Consider the following 25,974-nt stretch of genomic DNA (forward strand, 5'->3'; position numbering starts at 1 on the left):
TTCGTCCCGATATTCCGACTCCGTGCGAGGAGGTACAACTGCGTATTCTAAGTTTGTATTGCTTCAGAAAAACCGCTGGATAAAAGGTGGGGTCCACAGTCGTTAATTTCTCTATAAAAAATGTGAAGTGCAGAACAATTGTATAAACTATGATATTTAATTCATAATAATTATAATTAAACAAAACGGGCAGAACTCATTTTTAAAAGTGGAACCATCGGTCCAAACCAAGATGGTCTATAGACCGTTTACCGCTGCACATCACTCTAAAATTTTCTCAGTGTGTATGGACCCATGGTCGTATCCTGGGAAACGGCTACTCCCCCTGCTACCAGCCAATGACTGGTGGTCGGTGCTCTGTGGGCCCCACCATGATGTATGTGCTTCATCCACGCCTTCCATATATTTTTCTAGATCATTTTAGTGTATGAGACCAAAAATTCGGTATGTACCAATCTCAACTGGACCACATTACAGGAAACAGTATTGAATGAATGTCGTACCATTAAAAACTTTTTGGGGTCCATAAAAGTTTTGGATCAAGCTGATCTTTGTTTTTTTTTTTTTTTCCTTCATCAGTATGACCTAATCAACATATTGGATGTCAAATAAACAATACAGTGGGCCTTAGGAGGATTTTAATGATGGATATCCAATCACTATTGTTTTCCTATGGTGTGGTCCACCTGAGATTTATATCCCTCTCATTTTTTGCACTAAGCCATAAACTAATCTGTAAAAATGAATGAACGGCATGGATTAAACAAATACATCATGGTGGGCCCACAGAGCACCGACCATCAGCCACCGGGCTGGTGGCAGGGGACTAGCCAATCCGTTTCCCGTATCCTGGATCTCCAGGCTGATTATTGTCTGTTTGCAGGGTTCCAATCATACTTTATCATCCAATCCATATAAATCTTCTCTGTAGATGTAATCATAGAAAGTCAAATGTGTGGTGGAGATGCCGAAAGCATGTTAGCTGCTAAAGTTAAATTGGAAAACATTAGCTTTGGGAGCTCAGCTTCCATTGATAAAACACACGTGGAGGAGATTGCTTGGGGGAAGAAAAAGCCACTGACAGCTGACGGTGATGGAGCGTCGCTCCGGATCCGGCAACGCCGAAAACACTGGAGATTGGGAGCTCGTCAAAGGTAGACGTGGTAACCGATCTGATCAACTTCTCTCGATAAAAGACCCGCAGGCTAGGATTCCCCCTGGTTCTAATGGTAGATCTATCCCCTCCCTCAACAGAGACTTCAACATCTTCATCAGGAACATCTCCTTTGATACAACAATGGAAGACCTCTTCCGCATTTTGAGCAAGTTCGGTAAGGTCCTAGACACATACATTCCGACCGTCCCGGGCTCTTTCAAGCCTAGGGGTTTTGGATTCGCTCGCTTCCGCTACGAATAGGATGCTAAGAATGCAATGGACGTTCTGAACAGCAAACGGGTTGACAGTAGAATTGTCGAAATCAGATGGGCCAGACGGAAAGGAATGCATCCCAGACCTTCCTCAAGCCAGCGCAGTCTCTCTCAGAGAATCGAGGTAGCTTATCCTGCTTCATTCGCGGCTGTTGTTGCTTCAAAGGGGCGGCCGAGCACGAACGACGATCCTCTGGAGAAGTCAGAGGATACCATTACGGATCGGAGATCTGTCGAAACTAGGATAGAGGCTTTAAAATAGGGAGTTGTGATTACGGTTTCCAGTACTAAAATCTCGATTCTTTAGATCCAATATGCCATCAGAAACTCCTGTTTTGGTCCTTCAATCGGGGAAATAACGAGAGTCTCCCCTCTCAATTTTCTCTTGGTATGGAAATCCAAACTAGCTCATGAAAAATTTCTATCGGACATGTTGCTGCAAAACTCCATCAACATTACCAGTGTAGTCAGATGGTCCCCTGAGGTGCTAGTTGGAGGGGAAGGTGTTTGGCTGAGGTTATACGGCGTTCCAGCTCATGCCTGGATGAAATCCATCCTCCTGGATTTGGGAAACCAGCTGGGAAAGGTGATCTCCATTGATCCAATTAGCGCATATGGCATTTTTCAGACCTTCGCCCGAATCAAAGTGCTCCTTCGTCCAGGAGCCAACCTGCAGAAGGTCCTGTCCCTATTGGTTTTGGGCAAGTTCTTCCCGATTATGGTGGAATTGGAACACAGATTTACATCAACATCCTTTCCTGTGACTCGAGCTTCCAAGGAGAGCACTAAACAATGGGTGGAAAGAAGATTCTTCAAAAAATAGCATATTCAAACAACTCACCGCTCCCTGTTTGTGGATATGCCGAAGTGGAGGACCCCTTTCAGACTGGTCAGCATTTCTTGGATAAAAGCAGTACCCTGTTACATCCTCAACATCAAATTGCTCCAGCCCATCATGCTATAGTTCGCCACTCGGGTGGGGACTCTTCAGCTTCTCAAGGGCCAGGTCAAGGCCAGGTAAATGGTAATGCTATTGGAATTACTACAACAGGCCAAGGCCAGGTAAAGGGTTATGCAATTGGAATTACTAAAACAGCTCAGGCATCAGGAGCAACTCCATCTTTGAATGTCCTCCAAAGCAGGGTGACTGGGTCTGGAACAATGCAGGCCCCTCAATCTGGACTGCCAGCTGCGATGGAGGTCAGTCCTTCTCCTGTGCCTGACCTGCTAATCGGTCAAGGATACTATGTTCCTCCCTCCCAATGTGCTGATGGCACGAGTGCTGCCTCTTCTAGCCTTGTGGTTCCTATTCAACATTTGCTTCCGGTCGACAGGGCCGTAGGAAACGTGCCAGTTCAGTGCCAGGAAAATGGATATGCGACTGAATATTGAAGCACAGCCCAAGTAACAGCTCCTCAAGACCCAGGCCAGGGCTAGGGAGGCGAAAATGTAAATGCAAATCGTCGCTCTCCTCAATCTAAGGGAATGACCCTCATCTCTCTTCTAAGCCAAGGTGGTAATGCAGAAGTCTCTCTTGCTCCAACTGATGCAGAAGTCATTCAAGATCCTAATGATTGCCAAAGTAGGGAAGAGGATTGTACTGTGACCGGAATCGTGCAGGCCTCTAATCTCAACTCAGATAGGGGTGCCGGTAATACTCCTTTTCCAGACCCGCTTTTCAGGCCAGGAATTTGTGTTCCCCCTACCTGCATTGCAGATGATGCTATGGCCGCATCTGCTTTGTTAACAGATCCTATTCATCATCTGCCTCCTGATAGCAGGCCTGCTGGAGCTGAGCCTGTCTCATGTCCTAGCCCGTCTATCCAACAATGCCATCCTTTCAGTCCTTTGCATCAGCCCACCCCTCAGCGCCAGAGAGAGATGATGGATATACCCAGAGCGATCTTCCTTGAGCACTCTGATCCTTCTGTAGCATCCCATCGAGTCAATCAACAAGGTGTGGAATTGGGGACAAATCACGGTATTAAACAGATGACTAATTATGGATATAGGTGTGCTAGATCAGAGGGCAGTTCCCCATTTAATCTCGAGGAGCACATATTTCTTACAATGGAAACTGATCTTCCTTCAGACGACGATCCAGGTGCTGAGTTAGATGATGGCATGACTGAGACTCTTCAAACCCCAAACGCCTTGCAAGGTGTTTCTCAGCGATCGGAAGGTTTTCGCTTGCCACTAGGAAGGGACTGGCTGCTTAACCAGCATTTGGAGATTGATTTATGTCCTTGCTTCTCAGATCATGATAAGGAAAATCAAACAGCAGTTATCAGTTCCAGGAAGGACCTCTGCTCAAATCCCATCTCCAAACAAAAGAAAGGTGAACATCTGCAGGAGGAAGCAAAACCTCAGCCCAGTCGGGCAATCCAGAAAAGAAATCTTCAAGGAAAGTTGTCTTCTAATCGGAACAAGACTCTTACAAGAAGATCGTGCGTGCTCTACAGTAAAGGAGACTGGGAATCCAGACTCAGACGTCTCAAACGTCGGGCAGTGAACACGGGATGTGTCACGGATGGATAAAATTCTGGTGTGGAATGCCAGGGGAGTTGGAAACTGCAAAACTATCAGAACTCTAAATTGTCTAATGAGAGCCCATCACCCCGGGATTGTGGTAATCCTGGAACCTATGATCAGCGATGCTAGCCGCATCCGTATTGGTCTTTCCTTGGGTTTGCACCTTTCCTTCTGAATGTGGGAGAGGGGGGAAAGATCTGGTTCTTCTACAAGAACCCTATTTCCTGTTCAATTGTTAAAGCAACTAACCAGCTTCTTTCTGTTAATATGCATGTCCAAACCTTGCAGATCTCCATCAACCTAACATGTATCTATGCCAGTTGTTCCAGATTTATCAGGAGGCTTCTCTGGGAGGACTTGGCGGATTTGTCCTCCTCGCTCCAAGGTCCTTGGGGGGTCTGCGGTGATTTTAATGCTCACTAAAGCTTCAGAAAGACACAGCAGAGGAATTTTCGATCGGCATAGTGCCAGGGAGTTCTGCGAGGCCATTGACAACGTTAGCCTAATGGATGCAGGCTTCTCGGGTCCTCGTTTCACTGGTGCAACAATCAGTCCGGCTCTGCTAGAATCTGGGCCAGACTCGATAGAACGCTCATCAATTCAGCTTGGGCCTCCTCCTTCCCATCCTTCCAAGTTGAGCATTTACCGAGGACTAATTCAGATCACAGTCCTCTTCTTCTTTCCTTTCCCCCTCCTCCGCCGAGCGGACCTAAGCCATTCAAATTTCAGAGGATGTGGATTAAGGATAAATCCTTTATGCAGGTAGTAAGGCAAGCTTGGAACAGCGTGGATTCATATCATCCAGTCTTCAACGTGCTTGCCAAACTGAAAAACGTGAAAGCTCATCAGAAAATCTGGAACAAGGAGCAGTTTGGTGATATCAGTGAGAAACTTAAGTTGGCAGAAGCTGAGGTTGCTAAGATTGATAGGCAGGTCCAACAGTCAGACTTAAGCCAGGGTGACTACACTTCCTTGCATAACAGATTCCAGGTAGCTTCGAATCAGCTCAATCAGTGGGAAATCAAACATGAAATCTTCTGGCAATAGAAATCCAGGTCAAGCTGGCTGCAAGAGGGGTACCTCAACACTAAGTATTTTCATGCAACTGCCAGGGAGCGACACAGGCGCGCTAGGATCTCCAACATTCAGCTTCAGTCAGGTGCAGTTATGATAGATACCGCTGATATCAAAAGGGAAGCCATCAATTATTTTGAGGGGCTTTTTAAGGGTAGAACCCATCCGATAAATTTGCATCTGCTAGATTTGGTGCCCAAGCTGGTGACTCAGGATATGAACCATTTCCTTATCTCTCCGCCTTCTTTGCAAGAGATTAAAGAGGCCATCCAAGCCATCCCATCAGATAGTGCGCCAGGCCCCAATGGCTTCTCCGGAGTTTTCTATTCAGCTTGTTGGGATATCATTGGCACGGACATTCACAAGGCCATCTCTTATTTCTTCCAGGGTGATAAGATTCCTCGTGCGATTAATTCCTCTCTGATTTGTTTGATTCCCAAGAGGGAGGCGCCCAGAAAATGGTCTGATTTCAGACCCATAAGTTTATGTAACTGCCTCTACAAAATCTTCTCTAAGATTATTGTAGTTCGCCTCAGTGGATTCCTCCCCACCCTCATTTCTCCTAAGCAGGGTGCTTTCATCAAAAGCGAAGCTATCTTAGAAAATATTGCGCTCTCTCAAGAATTGTTCAGGGAGGTGAATCGGAAGACCAGAGGAGGTAATGTGGTGCTCAAGCTAGATATGGAAAAGGCGTATGATAAAGTTGACTGGAACTATCTTAAGCCAAGTTCTGCTGCATTTTGGCTTTTGTGACAGATGGGTCTCCATCGTTGAAAATTGCTGGTTTTCATGCTGGTTCTCAATTCTCATAAATGGCGAAATATCAGGTTTTTTCAAATCCTCTTGTGGGCTCCGCCAAGGGGACCCGCTATCGCCAAGTCTTTTCATTTTGGGGGCTGATGTCCTCAGCCATAGCCTTCATAGGTTGGTGTCAGATGGCGGCTGTGTCCCTTTTTCGCTACGAAGGAGCTGCCAGCAGGTTTCCCATCTTCTCTATGCGGATGATACCCTGCTATTTCTTAATGGCGGTAGAGCATCTTTATATAAAATCGTGGCCTTGTTAGAGGAATACCAAACTACGTCGGGGCAACTGATTAACAAAGCCAAAAGCTGCTTCTTCTGCTCGAACAAGTTTCCTGCATCTAAAATTTGTGCCCTCTCCTCTCTGCTCGGTATTGCCAGAGCCTCAGGTCCTCCACTTTTCAGCCTCTGGTGGATAAAGTGGGGAGCCGTATCAAGGGTTGGACTTCCAGATTCCTGTTGCAAGTGGGGCGAATGGTCCTCATTCAGCATGTGCTGTGCAGCATTCCCATCCACGCTATTGCATCTTCTTCTATTCCAAAGCATGTACTCTTTGATCTTGACATAAAGTTTGCTTCCTTCTTTTGGGGGTGGACCGAGGGCAAAAGAAAGTTTTATTAGAAGAGTTGGAAGTCTATCAAGTCGCCAAAGGAAGAAGGTGGCCTCGGTATAAGGAAACTTGCTAATGTGTTGAACGCCTTTCGTATTAAAATGGCGTGGGTTCTTCGATTTCACAAAGATTCCAGTCTCTAGGCCTCTTTCATTTCAGCGAAATACAATTTATCTCATGATCAGATGCAACCTGATCTCTTTCAGGGAAGAGCTTCCCCTTTTCATAAGATGATCTTTAGCAAGTTTGCTTTCCTTGAAGATAAGGTTCAATGGAATGTTGGTGCAGGAGAATGTAATTTCTGGGAATCAAATTGGACTGGCCTTGGCCCCCTACGGAATTTTCTATCTTCTCATATTGCAGCCGCGGTTCCTCCTCTGAAGGTTAATCAGGTTTTGGGCCCTCGGGGTCCGCTTCCCCCGTCAATTGTCCTGTCCATGCTCCCCAACAAGGTGATCGACTTCATCTTCCACCATGGCTTCTACGTCTCTTCCGAGCCTGACTCCCCCTTTTGGCCCTTCACCTCCTCAAGCTCCTTTTCTATCTGGTCGGCGTGGGACGTCAATAGGCTAGCTGGGCCTAGGAAAAGCTGGGCTAGGTGGGTTTGGCACGGCTCGCTTCCGCCTAAAATCTCTCTTCTCCTTTGGAGGCTTCTTCACAAAGTTGTCCCTCTTCAGTTAGCAGTTCAAGCAAGAGGGGTGTCACTTGCCTCTAAGTGCTTATGTTGCAGAGACGACTTTGAACCAGGTCCAGTGGCTGAATTGTATTCGCATTTGTTTCTAGACGGACAGATTGGAAAGTCTGTCTGGAATTTTTTTGGTGTGCAGGTGGGGATCTCCATCATGCAAGCGTTGTCAGTAGAATCCAGAATCACGTAATGGACGAGTGCTTGTGCTGACAGGAGAATACAGGGGAAGTGTCATATCCTCTCTCCAGCTTTTATTTTATGGGAACTCTGGTGGGCTCAGAATGCCGCCTTCTTCGACGGCAGCTCGATGAACCACCGGTCGGTCATTGCAAATGTCTTCAGGTTGTTGGCTTGCGCCAGGGAGAAGGTTGTCAGGAACAGATTCTCTCATTAAAATTTTTGTCCCCTCCAAACGTCTCAAACGGTCATCCGTTGGCAGAAACCTCCTATAAGCTGGATTAAGGTAAATGTAGACGAATCCTCAAGGGGAAACTCGGGCATGGCAGGGGGCGGGGGTGTTTGTAGAAATGACAAGGGGAAGTTTATTTACAATTTTGCTTATGGTTATGGTCCTTCGATGACGAACACTGGCGTTGAATTCAGGGCGGTTCATGATGGAATCCTTTTATGCTTGGAAAGAGGTTTCTCCCAAATCATTATCGAGTCGGATTCAAATCTGGTGATTAAGGTTTTCAATAACGAGGCTAAGACTGCCTGGGTTTGGAAAGGTTGGAGAACCCTTATCGACAGGCTGCGAGGTCTCGTAACAGTGAATTTTGTACACACCTTTAGGGAGGGGAACGGCATGACTGATGCTCTTGCTCAGATCGGCAGCTTTTCTTAGTCTCACTTATATTTCTCCTCTTCCGTTGATCTTCCTCGCCAAGTTAGGAGAGTCCTTTTCCTGGACAAAGTGGGGCTCGGAGCAATTAGGGAGAGGAAGATCCCCTGTAATTCTTTGTAAATTTCTATTGGCGGTTTGTTGGGTGTTTACGATAGGTCTTTGTTGGTCCTTTTTCCGAGGAAAACCCAAATCTTTGTACTTTTGTCCATGATATCAATATAAGGCTTTAAAAAAAAAAAAAAAGAAAAAAAAGTGGTAGACAGAGTAAAAGATACCTCATTTCAAAAAAAAAAAAAAAAAGGAGATTGCTTGGGGTCTAGCCAATGGTGACCAGCCTTTCTTGTGGGTTCTCCGGCCTGGCTTCATCAGTGGCCCTGATTGGGTCGAACTACCAGAAGGGTTTGAAGAGAAGACACGGGAGAGAGGGCAGATAATTAAGTGGGCCTCACAACAAGAAGTTCTGGTGCACCCATTAGTGGGAGGATTTTGGACACACAATGGTTGGAATTCTACGTTGGAGAGCACATGTGAAGGGGTCCCCATGTTATGTTCTCCTTATTTATGGGACCAAAAGGTGAATGCTAGGTATGTGAGCCATGTTTGGAGGGTGGGAATACAACTTGAGAATGGGTTCGAGAGAGGTGAGATAGAGTGGGCCATAAGAAGATTGATGGTGGAGATTGAAGGAGAGGAGATGAGAGAGAGAGTACCTGATCTAAAGGAAAATGCAATGCATTGTATAGAGAAAGGAGGTTCTTCATATGAGTAATTAGAGAGTTTGGTTGATTTTATCATGTCATTGTAATGCCTCTTCTCTTATCATATTTCATTTGTAGAGATGTATGTGATCAAATAGGCCTTTGTTTCAAAAATAAAAAATAAAAATTGGAAAATGGAGATCTGACAGGAGTGTCCAACCTATTACGTGCGAATGACATCCAATCCACGTGTATGGTTCAGCCTGGCAGCCGCGCGCGGATAAGGTACTGCCCCCGTCTGTTCGGAGCTCCGGACAGGCAGAGGCTCGGATGGCCACTGAGGGGCCATCATAATGTATGAATTTTACCCACACCGTCCATCCATTTTTTAATATCATTTTTGATTTTTATCCCAAAAACAGAGAAAATCCAAAGCTCAAATGGATCACACGGTGGGGATTAAATTTCTATCCTTGAAAATTTCTTAGGGACTACGGAAGTTTTAGATCAAGATGAAATTTGTTTTTTCACTACATCCATCCGTATATGACCATATCAACAGGCCGGATGGAAAATAAACGACACAGTAGACCCTACGAAGGTTTCAATGGTGGACGTCCTTAGCACCGCTGCTTCCTATAGTGTGGTCCACTTGAGGATTGGATCTGCCTTATTTTTCGTCAAGTACTCTAAAATGATAACAAAAAATGGATAGATGGTACACGTGGCAATCTGTCATTCATTTGCTAGATCATATCCATCCCTTATATGTAGATCAGGTTCACTGTCCCAAAACCTGAGCCATGTAAAAACCACAATGGTGGGATGATCCAAACCATCACGCTCAGCCTTAATTTCTATACCATTTGCTTTCCAAGGCATGGATGGGACTTCTCCATTTTATTTCTTTAGAAACACAAGCAATCCATGATTGACCCTAACAAGTAGGTGGCTCGGATTGTTGATTTTAATTATTTTGTGTAACATTGACCGTCCACATTAAAGGCCATGGATCAAATCGCTAATAGTTCAAATTGGTGTAGCAATTGCATCGTAGCCCATGAAATGTGTGTTGGACCTAGTGAACGGTCTGGAGTTTTATTATTCTTTCATGGGAGATAAGTAAAATACTTGCGTGTACACTGGCAGATGGGTAGATAATTGGTATGCTTTTTTCTACTGCGTTGACTGCAAAGGCGTTTGGTTGAGTGGGTAACATTGTCTTACTTTTTTCTGCCGCGTGATCATGACTGCAAAGACTTATGATTGGGTGGCTAACATCGTCTCACCCAAGTGCTTCTTTCTCAGACTGATCTGCAAAAACCATCTTCCCTATCGCTCTCTTTACTAAGCTCTCCAATCACTCCGGTATGCATCTTTCTGCTGCTTTATCTTGACTCATAAGGGGAGGAATCCTATCCATGTGAATGCTGGATTTATTATTATTTTATTATTTTTAATAATAACCATCCATTTTATAATACAGTGTTATTTTAAAAACATAAACAATCTTGGTAGGTGAGTAAATGCACGAGTTTATTATTGGACCTTGTTTTCTTTGCTCGATCTTGATCTTCCATTAATCTTGCAAGCTATTGATCAGGACGTTGGATCATTTAATTTATGTGATTCTTGCATATTTAACTGATGTTGTTCTATGTTTCGAGAACATGTCCAAAGTCGTGAATTTCATTACGTCTGGTCTATCTTCTTTCATCACTAATAAAAACTATAACAATCAGGTGGTGGTTAGAAACATCCGTCACTAACTCATCTTTAATGAACAATTTTGTCCATCTCTCTCTGCAAGCCACTGAATGGACTGTTTAAATCATCTGATCATTTATGATATTAACAAGGCTGTGAAGAGCAAATGGTTCAGATAGTTTGATTTGACTACCTAGGCTTTTTGGGCAGGCTCTATTCAAAATTTTGATTTAGCCCAGCCTAGAATATTTTCCGCCTTACTTGAATAGATGTAGGGGTGCAAGTGTACCGAAACGACTCAAGGGTCATTGTACCTGAGTGGGCCTAAGTGGAAAATTTGGACCAAGGGCTAAACGAGTCTAGGTCCCCTCAAAATCAACTTGATCCATCCCATTTGGAGCCAGTTTTTAAATGGACCTGATTTTGACTTTGGTCTAGACTAAACTGGAACCAAGTTAAATTCCACCCAGATTCAAGAAAAAACAGTAATTGATCATAGCGGTCATTGAATGCCTGCCATTAAAAACTGTTATGGACAGATGTCTTAAATCTGTCTGTTGGTCTGTCGATGATATCGACAGGGTTTTAATGATATCGATGGCAGTCGTCGATGATATCGAAGGTTGCTCGATACCATCGATAATTCATGGAATTTTTCACCCCTGGTCGCTGGACAGTTTTAGTTCGTCTTTGATGACATCGATGGACCTTCAATGACATCGAAGATGTTATGTAGATTTTCTACGGAAATGTAGATTTTGCGATTTTTTGTTTCCTATTCCAAGTCTGCTTCTTTCTAAACTTATATAAAGGGGTGTATGCGGGATTGAGATGTATTCAAGGGTATTCTAAAGCTTTCTAAAGGGGTTCTAGGGTTATTAAAGGGTGTAGCAAGGGTGAGATTTGAGATTATTCAAATCGAGTAAGTCCTCTCTCTTGTAATTTATATTTCATAGTGATTTTTATCGCTTTGTGCCACGGTTTTTTCCCGCAAGAGTTTTTTCATATTAAATCTTTGTGTTCTCCTGTGATTGCTTGTTACTATTGAATTGCTATCCTAGATCTAGATCTGTGTGATTTGTTGAGGGTCAAATATTGCATATCAGACCCATTTATTGCATAGATTTACACGCATGATACTGCTTAATGGCCTGATTAATCGTGTTTATAATGCAGAGTGTATGTACGAGCCTGGACCGAAATAGGTGCTTAAAGCATGGACTTAACGCTCTGATGACACCAAAGCGTGGGACGGACTCCAGAGACCCAAGATCAACAGAATTATACATCAGGGACCCAAGAAAATCAAGGAATTGAAGCTCAAGTGGCCTGAAAAGTGTCCAGAATGCAAGATCATAGGGTTCCCACCATCTGATCAGTTCGAAACTTCATACATGGCCCGAGGACCAAAAACTAACCGTACACGTCAAATTTCAGCCATTGGATCCTCGTGAAAGTGGCTGAACTAACAGATCAGTCCATAAAATCCTGATTTGGGGCCCACTCGCTGTCCAGATACGCTTTAACTTTGGTCCCCACGGTTCAAATGAAATGGAGAATAAGATGAATGGTGTGGATTTCTCATAATCATTATACAGTGTATATACTACACTTTTTGCACTAAGAGTGCATGGCAACACAGGGACGTGAACTCTGTTTAGTGAACTCCGTTTCTGTCATGAAACAGAGACTGAAGATGATCTCAGTGGGCCATCATCATGGTCCAAATGCTCAATCCGAGCCGTCCATCATGCAGAGGGGCTCGATTTAGCCAAACCCATGTTGACTTTATGCACTCATGCATGCACACTTGTTGGTTTCAATGGTCACAAATGGACTGCCCTACAACTATTGCAGCTGATTTCTTTCGTGGGTCACGCCGAATCTGATCCAAAACCGTCCCTTCCCAACTGAAATTCCGAGAGGAATTCAATGGACGGCTTGGATCTCTCATTTGAAATAGACAGTGAGCCCCACCATGTCACAGCGAAAGCCTTTCGCAGGCCCTGTTTTAGCGCCGGACGCTGGCCGATTTTTTGCGAGCTGTGGTGTGTGTTCGGCGATGATCATGTGGCTAATCTGAACCGTCCATCATGAAAATGGTTTGCCGAAGATTAAAATCATGAAAGTATCAAAGGTTGGGGTGCACGTACGAACTCACAGTTCTCAGCCAAAGGAGAGCCCCTGCGTTACGAGATTAAAGGACAACATCGGTTTAGAGGGTTTGTGGGCCACTATGAGTGGATGTCCAAACAATCCACAACATCCATCTGTTAGGTCATTCAGAACCGTCCGTAGGGACGTTCCCCTTTTTTTGGAAATACACCGTTGTGCACAAACCAAGCCAACGGGATTCCAGCCGTTCCGGTTACGCAAGACAGCTAAGCTGCGTAATCTTGGCAGCTGCGAAATCTCTGGAGCTGCGCAATCTCTGCAGGTGCGTAAACAAGCTTCCCAACCTATTCCTTTTGGGACTCAAGACTACCAGAGGGGTTTTCTATAAAGGAGAATAAAAAAAGCTGGGAGGATTATTAAAATTTCGAAGGGACGGTGGAGCAGACAGAGGAAGAGAGAGAGTATTATTTTATTTGAATTTGTTTATTTCGGATTACTGCTTTTTTATTTTAAGATAATGTTTATTCTTGGCTAAACCTCTTAGCTAGGGCTAAGAGGTGAAGCCTGTAGCGAGATGGGAGATTTTACTTTGTGCCTTTAAAAACTGAATTTGATATAGTTGATTATTAAAGGAATATTTTTCTTAGTCTTTAATGGTCTGTTGTGACTGAAATTACAATGGGTTTGCAATGGCTTTGAATATTTCTTTTCTCTTTTGATGTTTATGACGTCAGGAGGCCCTGTTGTTCACCATCGTCTCATGGGCATGGTAGGATGACAGAACCTTCCTGATCTTCATACATTGTTGATTGGTTGGTAATTAGTTTAATTCTATTGTTTACTTTGTCTCCTGGGCATGGTTTGGTGATGGAATCCATTCTAATTCATATACCTTTCATCTCTTGAAAATCAAATCAAGTAAGTTCAGTTGAATTCCATAATCCTTGATGCAGGCATAAGATCTCCCTGATCTCTACAAGTGGATCCTATGAATCCCTAGTTCCTTTCCTCTGAATTCCTTAAAGTTTAAGATAATTCTTCCACAATTATTTCTTAAATTCTATTTGATTTAGATAGCATCTTAGTCTAGTTCTATTTCTACCTAGTTTCAGGACACGTACAAGTTTCAGTCCCTGTGGATTCGACCTCGGTCTTACCGAGTTTATTACTACATCACAACCCTATACTTGGGGAGTGAACAAGTTTTTGGCGCCGTTGCCGGGGACTGACGGTTACGTTTTCTGGGATTAATTAGTTTTAGAATTAGGTTAGGATTAAGATTTACTTTAGGATAAAAGTTTTTATTTTATTTTATTTTATTTTATTCTATGTTTAGAACTTAACTTGTTTCCTGTTTTGTAGGATCCTGACATAAACTCCTAAATTGGTAATTCTTTCCTAAATTCTCTACTTTTTCTGTTTTTAGAATTAAGGTTTAAATCTTAGAAATTTTCTAATTCTAGTATCCTCTCATCTGTAGGAAATATTTTAGTCTTAGAAACTAGGTTATTTCTTAATTAACTTTCTAATCTTAGAATCTAATTTGTTTCCTAATTTATCTTTAGAATTTTTGTTTAGAAACTAACCTTCCTATTTTGTAGGCCTTTAAGATAGAAATTCCTAATTCGGTAAGCTCCTTCCCTACTTTTTTTTTTTTTTTTTTTTTTAGTTCTCCTTTAATAATTTACTTTCTAGTTTAGATCTTCCCCAATTTACTTTAGAAACTTTCACTTTCTTTTAAGAATACCTTCTTTTAGAAATTAAATTACTGTTATTTTTCTTTTAAAGGATCGTTCTTCTCTTTTTAGAAACTGACTTATTTTGTTTTATTTTGCAGGTCCTTAACTTAGGGGCTTCAATTTGGTAATTTCTTTCCAACTCTCTTTTTCTTTCTAGCTTTTCTTTTCCTTTCTTAGGGTTAAGTCTTTAATTGAGGGCTGCGAGTGTTTTCATGCCCAAGTGGGCCCGTGACAACACTCGACGTCTCTTGACTGAAGGAGGATTGGTTGAGGGGTTGACTATCCATCGCAGGACTAGACACCACTCGAAATCCCCTGAGTTAAGTGAAGTTATGGCTGAAGACCAACCTCCTCTACTTCCACCTAGGGTGGAGGATAACCAAGATGAGAATGAGGTGCAACAGGCACCCCCGCCTCGTACTTTACGAGATTATCTACAACCGGCGGGAGTGAGTATGCCCTCATGCATGATTTTTCCTGAAAACACAGGACAAATGGACATTAAGCCAGGAGTTATCCAACTCCTTCCCAAATTTCATGGACTTGAATCAGAAAGTCCATATTTACATTTGAAAGAGTTCGATGAGATTATAGCTACATTATGTTTTCCTAATGTATCTGAGGATACAATTAGGCTAAAACTCTTTCCTTTTTCCTTAAAAGAGAAAGCTAAGACGTGGTTACATTCACTGCGTCCTAGATCCATTGGCACATGGAACGACATGCAGAGGGAATTCATAAAAAAATTCTTCCCACATCATAAAACGATTACCCTCAGAAAAGCGATCATGAACTTTGCCCAAAAGGAAGATGAAACATTCTTCCAATGTTGGGAAAGGTTCAAAGATTTGGTCAGTTCATGCCCACAACACGGATTTGAAACGTGGCGCATTACAAATTTTTTCTATGATGGACTGACATCTTCCATGCGCCAAATGGTCGAGACAATGTGTAATGGAGAGTTCATCAACAAAGATGTTGACGAGGTATGGGATTACCTCGATAGTCTCGCTGAAAAAACACAATCATGGGACTATTACCCAATAGCGAACACCACGTCTAGGCCGACTCAATTAAAGGAGAAAGGTGGATTATATCTCTTGAAAGAAGAGGATGATCTCAAGTGTAAAGTGACTACGCTCATAAGGAAAGTTGAGGCCATGGAAGGAAAGAAGGATAAGGTCAATGAAGTTGTTTGCGGCATCTGTGATTGCAACATTCACACAACTGAAAATTGTCCTACAATACCTGCCTTTCGAGGAGTGTTGAATGAACAAGCCAATGCTGTAAATAATTATCAAAGACCTTTTACTGGACCCAACTCCAACACATACAATCCTGGCTGGAAAAATCATCTAAATTTTAGTTGGAGGAATGGACAAACGGCGACTCCTCCAGGTTTCTTCAATCAAAATCCAACTCAAGTGAAACCTCAAGAGGAACTGGTTCAAAATCCCATACAAGAGCTGGCTCAGGCAATGCGGGGAATTACAGATTTTATGCAAAAGATAGATTCTCGTATGACGGTTATAGAAAAGGGGATGCTTCCTGCACAACCTCTCCCCAATCCTAAACCGCAGTACAAGAATAATGATCCCAGCTCTTCAAATCAGATGGGGCATGCTAAATCCATCACCACTCTTAGGAGTGGGAAGATCATTGATAAAACTCTTCCGGTTAGGCCCGAAAAGCCTCAAGAACCAGAAGAGGACAACAATGATGGATCCAGTGATGCCCTACAAAAAGTAGAACCGGAACTTCTAGAGAAGTCAGTTGCTCCATTCCCTCAACGGTTGGTTTCACCAAAACCTCTCTCTAACTCTCAGGATATCCTAGAGGTGTTGAAACAGGTGAAAGTCAACATTCCTCTACTTGATGTCGTTAAACAGATACCTTCATATGCCAAATTCCTGAAAGACTTATGCACGACTAAAAGACGGAAAATTATTCAAAAGAAAATCTTCTTGACTGAGAAAGTGAGTGCCATCCTGCAAGACGTGTCACAGAAATTCAAAGATCTCAGTAGCCCAACCATATCATGTGTAATCGGGAACCATCGAATTGATCACGCACTTCTTGACTTAGGAGCAAGCGTCAATCTGATTCCCTACTCGGTATACAAACAGTTAGGTTTGGGTGAATTAAAACCCACCCTAACCACACTACAACTTGCTGATCGCTCTGTTCGTGTACCAAGAAGGATAATTGAGGATGTGTTAGTCCAGGTCGATAGATTTTACTACCCTATAGATTTTATCATCTTGGACACCGAACCCATCAATAACATGAGCACTCAGATTCCCGTCATTCTTGGTCGCCCATTCCTTGCCACGTCAAATGCAATTATCAATTGCAGGAATGGTATCATGACTATGTCTTTTGGAAATTTGACATTGGAGTCAAATATTTTTTTCAATAACGGCAGCAACACAGAGGATGATGACGATTTCCATGACATTAACATGATTGACTCTTTCGTGGAAGATACGACACCTCTAACCTTATCCTCCGACCATCTGGAGACGTGCCTGGCCCACTCCCATGATTTCGATGATGACATGATTAGGGAGACATGTGCCTTGCTTGATACTGCACCGGTACTTGAAGTTAACCAGTGGAGGCCACAATTTGAAGAATTACCACAAACCGATACAATGCCTCTACCGTCTAACCTCAAGCCGCCGAAGCTTGACCTAAAACCTTTGCCCTCTGATTTGAAATATGCATATTTAGGTCAAGATGAGACATACCCGGTGGTGATCTCTGCCCACCTGGAGAAAGAACAGGAGAGTATGCTTATATCTACTCTCATTGAGCATAAAGGAGCCCTGGGATGGATGATAGCGGACCTCAAAGAAATAGATCCCTCGATTTGTACTCATCACATATACCTTGAGGATAATGTAAAAACTGCTCGGCAACCACAACGTAGACTAAATCCCAACATGAAGGAAGTGGTTAAGGCCGAGGTTCTTAAACTATTGGATGTGGGTATTATATACCCTATATCTGATAGTCAATGGGTGAGTCCAACTCAAGTGGTCCCTAAGAAGTCCGGAATCACCATCGTAGCCAATACTAATAATGAACTCGTGCCAACCAGAGTCACTCTTGGTTGGAGAATGTGCATTGACTACGGGAAGTTGAATACGTCACGAGGAAAGACCACTTCCTTTACCATTCATTGATCGGATCCCGGAAAGGTTAGCTGGTCATTCTTATTATGTTTCCCTGATGGGTATTCGGGCTATAACCGGATAGAGATAGCCCTCGAAGACCAGGAAAAGACCACATTTACATGTCCCCATGGCACCTTTGCTATCGAAGGATGCCATTCGGACTATGTAATGCCCCTGCCACCTTTCGATGTATGCTTAGTATCTTTTCTGATATGGTAGGGCAATATCTAGAGGTCTTCATGGATGATTTCTCTGTTTACGGTCCATCTTTCAGCAAGTGCTTGGAAAGTCTTAAATGTGTGCTGAAAAGATGTGAAGAAAAGAACCTGGTACTTAATTGGGAGAAGTGTCATTTCATGGTTCAGAAGGGAATTGTCCTTGGACATATCATCTCGTCCAAAGGAATCGAGGTAGATAAGGCAAAAATCGATCTTATCTCTAACCTACCTCCACCCAAGAACATCAGAGACGTGCGATCCTTCTTAGGACACGCAGGATTTTACAGGCGATTCATAAAGGACTTTAGTCTCCTCTCTCGTCCATTATGTAATCTTCTTCAAAAGGATGTTCCGTACGATTGATCGAGCAATGCCAGGAAGCTTTCACCAAGCTTAAAGGCACATTAACCACCGCACCTATCATGCGACCACCCGTGGAACCTTCCTTTTGAGCTTATGTGCGAAGCTTCGATTATGCTCTTGGGGCGGTCTAGGCCGGAGAAAAGATAAGAAGCCCTACGTCATTCACTACGCAAGTGAACTCTAAATCCTGCCCAAGTGAACTACTCGACTACGGAAAAGGAACTCTTAGCCGTAGTGTTCGCCTTGGACAAATTTAGGTCCTACCTGATCGGATCCAAGATCATTATATATACAGATCATGCGGCACTGAAGTATCTTCTTTCTAAGAATGATTCTAAGCCCCGCTTGATAAGATGGATCCTTCTACTCCAAGAATTTGATTTGGAAATTAAAGATAAAAAGGGAGTAGAGAACGTAGTGGCCGATCACCTTTCTCGCCTTAATACCTCTGATTCCCTTGAGGCGACCCATATCAATGACATGTTCCCTGATGAACAGCTGTTCAGAGTCTCCCATTCACCTTGGTTCGCTGATATTGCTAATTTTCTTATCACAGGTTCTATACTAACACATTGGACTGCGCAAGATAAGAAGAAATTTTTCACCGAGGTGCGCAACTTTTTCAGGATGATCCTTATTTATTTAAATATTGCGGACCAAATTCTAAGGAGATGTGTACAGACGATGAGCATCTGAATGTTATCTCTTCTGTCACTCTCAGGCTGTGGTGGTCACTTTTCTGCTAAAAAGACCACGGCCAAGATTCTGCAGTGTGGCTTTTACTGGCCCACTATGTTTAGGGACACTCATGAGTTTTGCAAAGCTTGTGAGCGTTGTCAGAAATTGGGAGCATTGTCCCGTCGAAATATGATGCCTTTGAATCCCATTCTTATCATTGAAGCATTTGATTGCTGGGGCATCGATTTCATGGGACCATTCCCCCAATCGTTTGGGAATCTGTATATTTTGCTCGCCGTGGATTATGTCACTAAATGGATCGAAGCGATTCCGTGTCGAAAGAATGACCATCGCACGGTCATTAAATTCCTAAAAGAAAACATCCTTTCCCGATTCGGAACGCCTCGAGCCATCATTAGTGATGGGGGCTCACATTTTTGTAATAGACCATTTGAGAGCTTAATGAAGAAATACGGTATCTCTCATAAGGTGAGCACCCCATACCATCCTCAGACAAGTGGACAAGCTGAGATTTTCAATAGGGATATCAAACATATCCTAGAGAAAATGGTTAACCCTGATCGTAATGATTGGTCAACCCGATTGACCGATGCCTTATGGGCATACCGTACTGCGTTTAAAACCCCTATTGGAACGTCTCCCTTTAGACTTGTCTATGGGAAGGCTTGTCACTTGTCTGTGGAGTTGGAACATAAGAGACCTGGTGGATCAAAAATCTAAATTTCAATCTGGACAACACTGGCTCGCTACGCAAACTTCAGTTGAATGAACTCGAAGAAATTCGAAACGATGCATACGAGAACTTGAAAATTTACAAGGACAGAATGAAAGCGTTTCATGACCAATGTATTCTACGAAAATCATTCACACCTAGTCAGAAAGTCCTTTTGTATAATTCTCGATTACATCTCTTTCCAGGTAAGCTTCGATCTCGTTGGACAGGCCCTTACATTGTTGTTACTGTTTTTCCGCATGGGGCCGTTGAGATAAGAGATCCCGACAATGGCAAGGAGTTTAAAGTCAATGGACATCGATTGAAACAATATGTCGAAAAATTTGATTCAGAGGACATGTCCATGCCTCTGACTGATCCTGTTTACCAGGATTAATCTCCTAGTCTGATGGAGGTATAAGTAGGTTTCCCGTTTTCTTAGGACTAGGGTAGTTGTTTTATTTGTCTGGCTGAAGACGGTAAACTTAGCGCTCCTGGGAGGCAACCCAGCTCTTCATTTCATTTCTTTTTATCAATAGTTAGTTCAATGTTTGTGGGTAGCATTGCTGCAAACCCTCACGAGACTGCAACTCGTCCACTAGGGGTAACTTAGGGGTTTAAAGGCTTGTTGCATACGCTAAATGCAATCGAGAGCACCTGCGAAAGTGGTATAGGTAGGATTGTATTTTTGTTATTTTATTTGTTGGTTTCTCTCTTGTGCTGACCGCTCTTACGTAGAAATCTTTGAAAAGCCTCTTGATTCTTCCATTCAGGTACTATCTTTCCATCACTCTTATTTTTCCGTTGTCTCATGTGCATTGCATGTCTATTTCTTTTTACATTGAGGACAATGTAGATTTTAGGTTGGGGGTGGGAGATTAGGTCACCTAATCAGCATTTTCTTGGTCTTGAACAAAAGTTGTGAAAATTTAAAAAAAACAAAAAAAAAAATTTTCTGACATTTGAAGTCGAAGTGATTTTGACGGCCATCTAGGGCACTTAGAATTTCAAGATGCGTGATGTTGGTACTTTATGACTCTTGGATTCAGTTATCTATTAAATTTCACAACTAAGTTTGAATTATTAATCCATTATTAGAATTTGTAAACATTGATTGAGTCATAAATTCGCAGGACACATCTCGCTTGCATATTAAGGTTTCAGTTCGATATTAAAGGATTAACTTGGGAAAACTGAAAGGATTGGGCAAATGGTTTTTACCTTAGGTTTGCTCCCTATAGGTGTAGATTTAATTCCCCATGAATGATATGTGAAAAAGTTGGGTGTACAGACTTTACCTTAGGTTTGCTCCCTATAGGTGAGGATCTGATCCCTCTTCTTGGCGTTACTTCTAATGAAAAAAAATCAAAAAATCAAAAAAAAAATTAAAAGAATAAAAAGATAATGTGTAAGCCAAGAAGAGTTATCGTGAATTCTCTCAGTTGTTACCAATGATATCCTTAAATATCAAGGTAAATCTTAATGTTGACAAGTCGAGATTAGATTATACATTCATGGATCTCAATGGTTAGAATTTTTCTAATTAATGGAATAATACTTTGAACTTGATTATGAAGTTTACCATGTACTGGAGTCTAGGAGAAAGTAATATCCAACAGTCATGAATCTAAAAGTTCTCGTATCTGGATTACTCTGCAAAAATCACTCGAGTTTATAAATTGTTCTGTAATTCTCAACTCATTTTTCGCATACTTTGCTCGGGACTAGCAAAATGCTGGTTGGGGGTTGTGTTGAGGGTCAAATATTGCATATCAGACCCATTTATTGCATAGATTTACACGCATGATACTGCTTAATGGCCTGATTAATCGTGTTTATAATGCAGAGTGTATGTACAGCACAGGACCGAAATGGGTGCTTAAAGCATGGACTTAACGCTCTGATGACACCAAAGCAGGGGACGGACTCCAGAGACCCAAGATCAACAGAATTACACATCAGGGACCCAAGAAAATCAAGGAATTGAAGCTCAAGTGGCCTGAAAAGTGTCCAGAATGCAAGATCATAGGGTTCCCACCATCTGATCAGTTCGAAACTTCATACGTGGCCTGAGGACCATAAACTAACCGCACACGTCAAATTTCAGCCATTGGATCCTCGTGAAAGTGGCTGAACTAACAGATCAGTCCATAAAATCCTGATTTGGGGCCCACCCGCTGTCCAGATACGCTTTAACTTTGGTCCCCACGGTTCAAATGAAATGAAGAACAAGATGAATGGTGTGGATTTCTCATAATCATTATACAGTGTATATACTACACTTTTTGCACTAAGAGTGCATGGCAACACAGGGACGTGAACTCTATTTAGTGAACTCCGTTTCTGTCATGAAACAGAGACTGAAGATGATCTCAGTGGGCCATCATCATGGTCCAAATGCTCAATCCGAGCCGTCCATCATGCAGAGGGGCTCGATTTAGCCAAACCCATGTTGACTTTATGCACTCATGCATGCACACTTGTTGGTTTCAATGGTCACAAATGGACTGCCCTACAACTATTGCAGCTGATTTCTTTCGTGGGTCACGCCGAATCTGATCCAAAACCGTCCCTTCCCAACTGAAATTCCGAGAGGAATTCAATGGACGGCTTGGATCTCTCATTTGAAATAGACAGTGAGCCCCACCATGTCACAGCGAAAGCCTTTCGCAGGCCCTGTTTTAGCGCCGGACGCTGGCCGATTTTTTGCGAGCTGTGGTGTGTGTTCGGCGATGATCATGTGGCTAATCTGAACCGTCCATCATGAAAATGGTTTGCCGAAGATTAAAATCATGAAAGTATCAAAGGTTGGGGTGTACGTACGAACTCACAGTTCTCAGCCAAAGGAGAGCCCCTGCGTTACGAGATTAAAGGACAACATCGGTTTAGAGGGTTTGTGGGCCACTATGAGTGGATGTCCAAACAATCCACAACATCCATCTGTTAGGTCATTCAGAACCGTCCGTAGGGACGTTCCCCTTTTTTTGGAAATACACCGTTGTGCACAAACCAAGCCAACGGGATTCCAGCCGTTCCGGTTACGCAAGACAGCTAGCTGCGTAATCTTGGCAGCTGCGAAATCTCTGCAGGTGCGTAAACAAGCTTCCCAACCTATTCCTTTTGGGACTCAAGACTACCAGAGGGGTTTTCTATAAAGGAGAATAAAAAAAGCTGGGAGGATTATTAAAATTTCGAAGGGACGGTGGAGCAGACAGAGGAAGAGAGAGAGTATTATTTTATTTGAATTTGTTTATTTCGGATTACTGCTTTTTTATTTTAAGATAATGTTTATTCTTGGCTAAACCTCTTAGCTAGGGCTAAGAGGTGAAGCCTGTAGCGAGATGGGAGATTTTACTTTGTGCCTTTAAAAACTGAATTTGATATAGTTGATTATTAAAGGAATATTTTTCTTAGTCTTTAATGGTCTGTTGTGACTGAAATTACAATGGGTTTGCAATGGCTTTGAATATTTCTTTTCTCTTTTGATGTTTATGACGTCAGGAGGCCCTGTTGTTCACCATCGTCTCATGGGCATGGTAGGATGACAGTACCTTCCTGATCTTCATACATTGTTGATTGGTTGGTAATTAGTTTAATTCTATTGTTTACTTTGTCTCCTGGGCATGGTTTGGTGATGGAATCCATTCTAATTCATATACCTTTCATCTCTTGAAAATCAAATCAAGTAAGTTCAGTTGAATTCCATAATCCTTGATGCAGGCATAAGATCTCCCTGATCTCTACAAGTGGATCCTCTGAATCCCTAGTTCCTTTCCTCTGAATTCCTTAAAGTTTTAGATAATTCTTCCACAATTATTTCTTAAATTCTATTTGATTTAGATAGCATCTTAGTCTAGTTCTATTTCTACCTAGTTTCAGGACACGTACAAGTTTCAGTCCCTGTGGATTCGACCTCGGTCTTACCGAGTTTATTACTACATCACAACCCTATACTTGGGGAGTGAACATGATTCTGCAGTACAAATCTCCAACAAGTGGTATCAGAGCAATCGTTAGGGCACAGATCTAAATTTGCAGGATCAGTAATAATGGAAAACGGTAAGTTTGATATTGAGAAGTACTCGGGAAAAAATAATTTTGAGTTGTGGAAGGTTAAGATGATTAGCCTGTTAACCAAGCAAGGCGAGATTAAAGCTCTTGAGGAGCGAAAATCTACCATGAAAGATGATGAATGGGAAAACCTTGATAGTAATGCTTTAGCCTCTATCCATTTATGTCTCACGGATGAGGTTCTCTGTAATGTTTTGAGGAAGAAAACTGCGGCTAGTTTGTGGACGAAGTTAGAGAACATATATGCAAAGAAGTTTTCTGAAAATCGCCTACACTTGAAGCTACAGTGTTATACCTTCAAGATGGCAGATGGTGGAGATCTAGAAGCCCATATCAGCCACTTTAATAAATTGATGTGCAAATTGCTGGATATGGAGGAAGTGGTCAAAGATGAGGAACAAGCATGTATATTGTTGAATTCTCTTCCTGCATCATATAAGTCTTTCAGGGACACGATGTGCACTGCAAATAAAATCTTAAGTGTTGACACCGTTATCTCAGCCCTTCAAGAGAAGGCTATGAGAAAGCTAAACGGCGACATGGGGGCATCTTCCGATGCACTGATTACAAGGGGCAGATATTTTAAACAAGGTATAGGGTCCTCAAGACCTAGATCTAAAGCCAAGGGCAAGGGCAAAAGAAAATTAAAGTGTTAGAATTGTGAGTTGTTTGGACACATGAAGAAGGATTGTAGAAATCCTAAAATGAAGAAAGAAAATTCAGCGGCTTCTTCCAATGAGGCCAATGTGATCACATTTGATGAAGAATCAAGTGGTGATGATGTTCTGTCTGTTTCCATGATTGGTCACTTACACAACAATCATAAAGATGAGTAGATACTTAACACCGGAGCATCTTATCATATGACTCCTCATCGGAGTTGGTTTACCAGTTACAAGGAATGCGATGGTGGATAAGTTTTTATGGGCAATGACAATGCCTGTAATGTTTTTGATGGGATGGAGCGTACCTTAACTGACGTCAAGCACATTCCTGATATGAAGAAAAGTCTGAATTCTCTTGGTGCACTCGAGGCTATAGGGTGCAAGTTCACCGGTATTGATGGTGTCCTTAAAGTTTCAAAAGGGGCACTCGTCGTTATGAGAGCGAAGAGGCACGAAAACCCTTACAGGTTGATTGGGAGCACTTCAGCAGGTGGAGTGGTAGCAGATATTACAGACTCCACGTATTTACGTATGTAGCATGCTCGTCTAGGCCACATGAGTGAGCAATGCATGAAGGTACTTTCTGATCGATGTTTGACTCCTGCTTTTAAAAATTCGGATTTAGATATATGCGAGCATTGTATATATGGTAAACAATCTAAACTGTCTTTTAAATATGGAAAACATGTTTGTAAGGGAGTGCTTGATTATGTGCACTCTGACGTATGGAGGTCATCGCCATAAGTTTCCATTGGGGGGTTGTCGTGGTTTGTTTCATTCATTAACGACTACTCCAGGAAAGTTTGGGTTTACTTCATGAAACGTAAATTCGAAATTTTCACTATATTCAAACAATGGAAGGTAATAATAGAAAAACAGTTAGGGCGAAAAATAAAGGTTTTAAGGAATAACAATGGTGGAGAATTTACTTCTACTGAATTTAATGAGTGTTGTAAGGATGAAGAGATTATCAGACACAACACAGTGCGCCACACGCCCGAGCAAAATGGTGTGGCTGAGCGAATGAATCGGACTCTCCTGGAGAGGGCCAGATGCAAGTTAAGTAATACTGCGTTGGGCAAAGACCTATGGACAGAGGCCGTTAACATGGCTTGTTATTTGGTGAACTGATCTCCTTCAACGACAATTGAATGTAAAATTTCAGAGGAAGTATGAAGTGGTCAGAAAATCGACTACTTAGATTTACGCATATTTGGTTGTGAAGCTTACTCTCATGTATCGTCAATTGAGAGAGATAAGCTAGACCATAGAGCCAAAAAGTACATCTTTGTTGGCTATGATATTGGTGTGAAAGGTTACAGGTTATTCAACAAGGTCACACGCAAGGTCACACACAGGTCATCACTAGCCGTGACGTCAGATTCGATGAAAGCTCCCTATTTCGCAAAAATGATCAAGGGGAGCAAGAGAAACCAGAAAGGTTGATCGTAAACGTCCAGATTGAATCAGATGATTCTCAGGCAGAGACAGACGCGTAGACAGAGGTACAGGATCAGGTGGAGCAGCCACCAGTGAGAAGGAACCTACTGCGTGATCGCAGGTTATCGGCAAGATACAGGGACGACTCTAATATTGCATATGATCTCATTACAGATGAGGGAGACCCGTCTTCTATTCAGGAGGCTCTTGATGAGCCTGATGCAGAAAAGTGAAAGGCAACTATGGACAATGAGATAGAATCGTTGCACAAAAATCACACATGGGAGTTAGTGGAACTTCCAGTATGCCGAAAAGCGATCGGATGCAAGTGATTATTCAAACGGAATTAGGATAGATACAAAGCAAGGTTGGTAGCGAAGGGTTATGCTCA

General features: G+C 42.5%; 3 protein-coding genes and 1 non-coding gene across 9 annotated transcripts in view; 3 read left to right on the top strand and 1 right to left on the bottom strand.

Annotated features, from left to right (window-relative positions):
• The window catches only part of LOC131242079 (disease resistance RPP13-like protein 4), a 115,430-nt gene that overhangs the window by 49,217 nt on the left and 40,239 nt on the right, over nucleotides 1–25,974 (top strand). For 2 of the 6 annotated variants that reach the window (XM_058240556.1, XM_058240563.1), the window contains exon 2: nucleotides 9,984–10,043. The exons of 3 other annotated variants lie outside the window; for them this stretch is intronic. The gene's annotated coding sequence lies outside the window, so the exon portion shown is untranslated. Of the gene's footprint in view, nucleotides 1–9,874; nucleotides 10,044–25,974 lie in introns of those variants that run through there. One more of the 6 variants, XM_058240532.1, reaches the window with a different exon arrangement.
• On the top strand, nucleotides 1,094–1,417 carry LOC131244585 (serine/arginine-rich splicing factor SC35-like). Its single transcript, XM_058244099.1, has one exon. The coding sequence runs from the start codon at nucleotides 1,094–1,096 to the stop codon at nucleotides 1,415–1,417; it is 324 nt and encodes a 107-aa protein (XP_058100082.1).
• On the top strand, nucleotides 7,633–7,977 carry LOC131244618 (uncharacterized). The gene has a single exon (XM_058244129.1). The coding sequence runs from the start codon at nucleotides 7,633–7,635 to the stop codon at nucleotides 7,975–7,977; it is 345 nt and encodes a 114-aa protein (XP_058100112.1).
• On the bottom strand, nucleotides 15,007–15,113 carry LOC131223827 (small nucleolar RNA R71). The gene has a single exon (XR_009160718.1). It is a non-coding gene; the product is annotated as a small nucleolar RNA R71 (small nucleolar RNA).

Source organism: Magnolia sinica, chromosome 1 (assembly GCF_029962835.1).
Source record: "Magnolia sinica isolate HGM2019 chromosome 1, MsV1, whole genome shotgun sequence".
Taxonomy (NCBI): Eukaryota; Viridiplantae; Streptophyta; class Magnoliopsida; order Magnoliales; family Magnoliaceae; genus Magnolia; species Magnolia sinica.

Bases quoted from the DNA above. Each gene is read 5' to 3' on its own strand.
- LOC131244585 (XM_058244099.1), top strand. From the start codon at position 1,094: ATGGAGCGTCGCTCCGGATCCGGCAACGCCGAAAACACTGGAGATTGG.
- LOC131244618 (XM_058244129.1), top strand. From the start codon at position 7,633: ATGGCAGGGGGCGGGGGTGTTTGTAGAAATGACAAGGGGAAGTTTATT.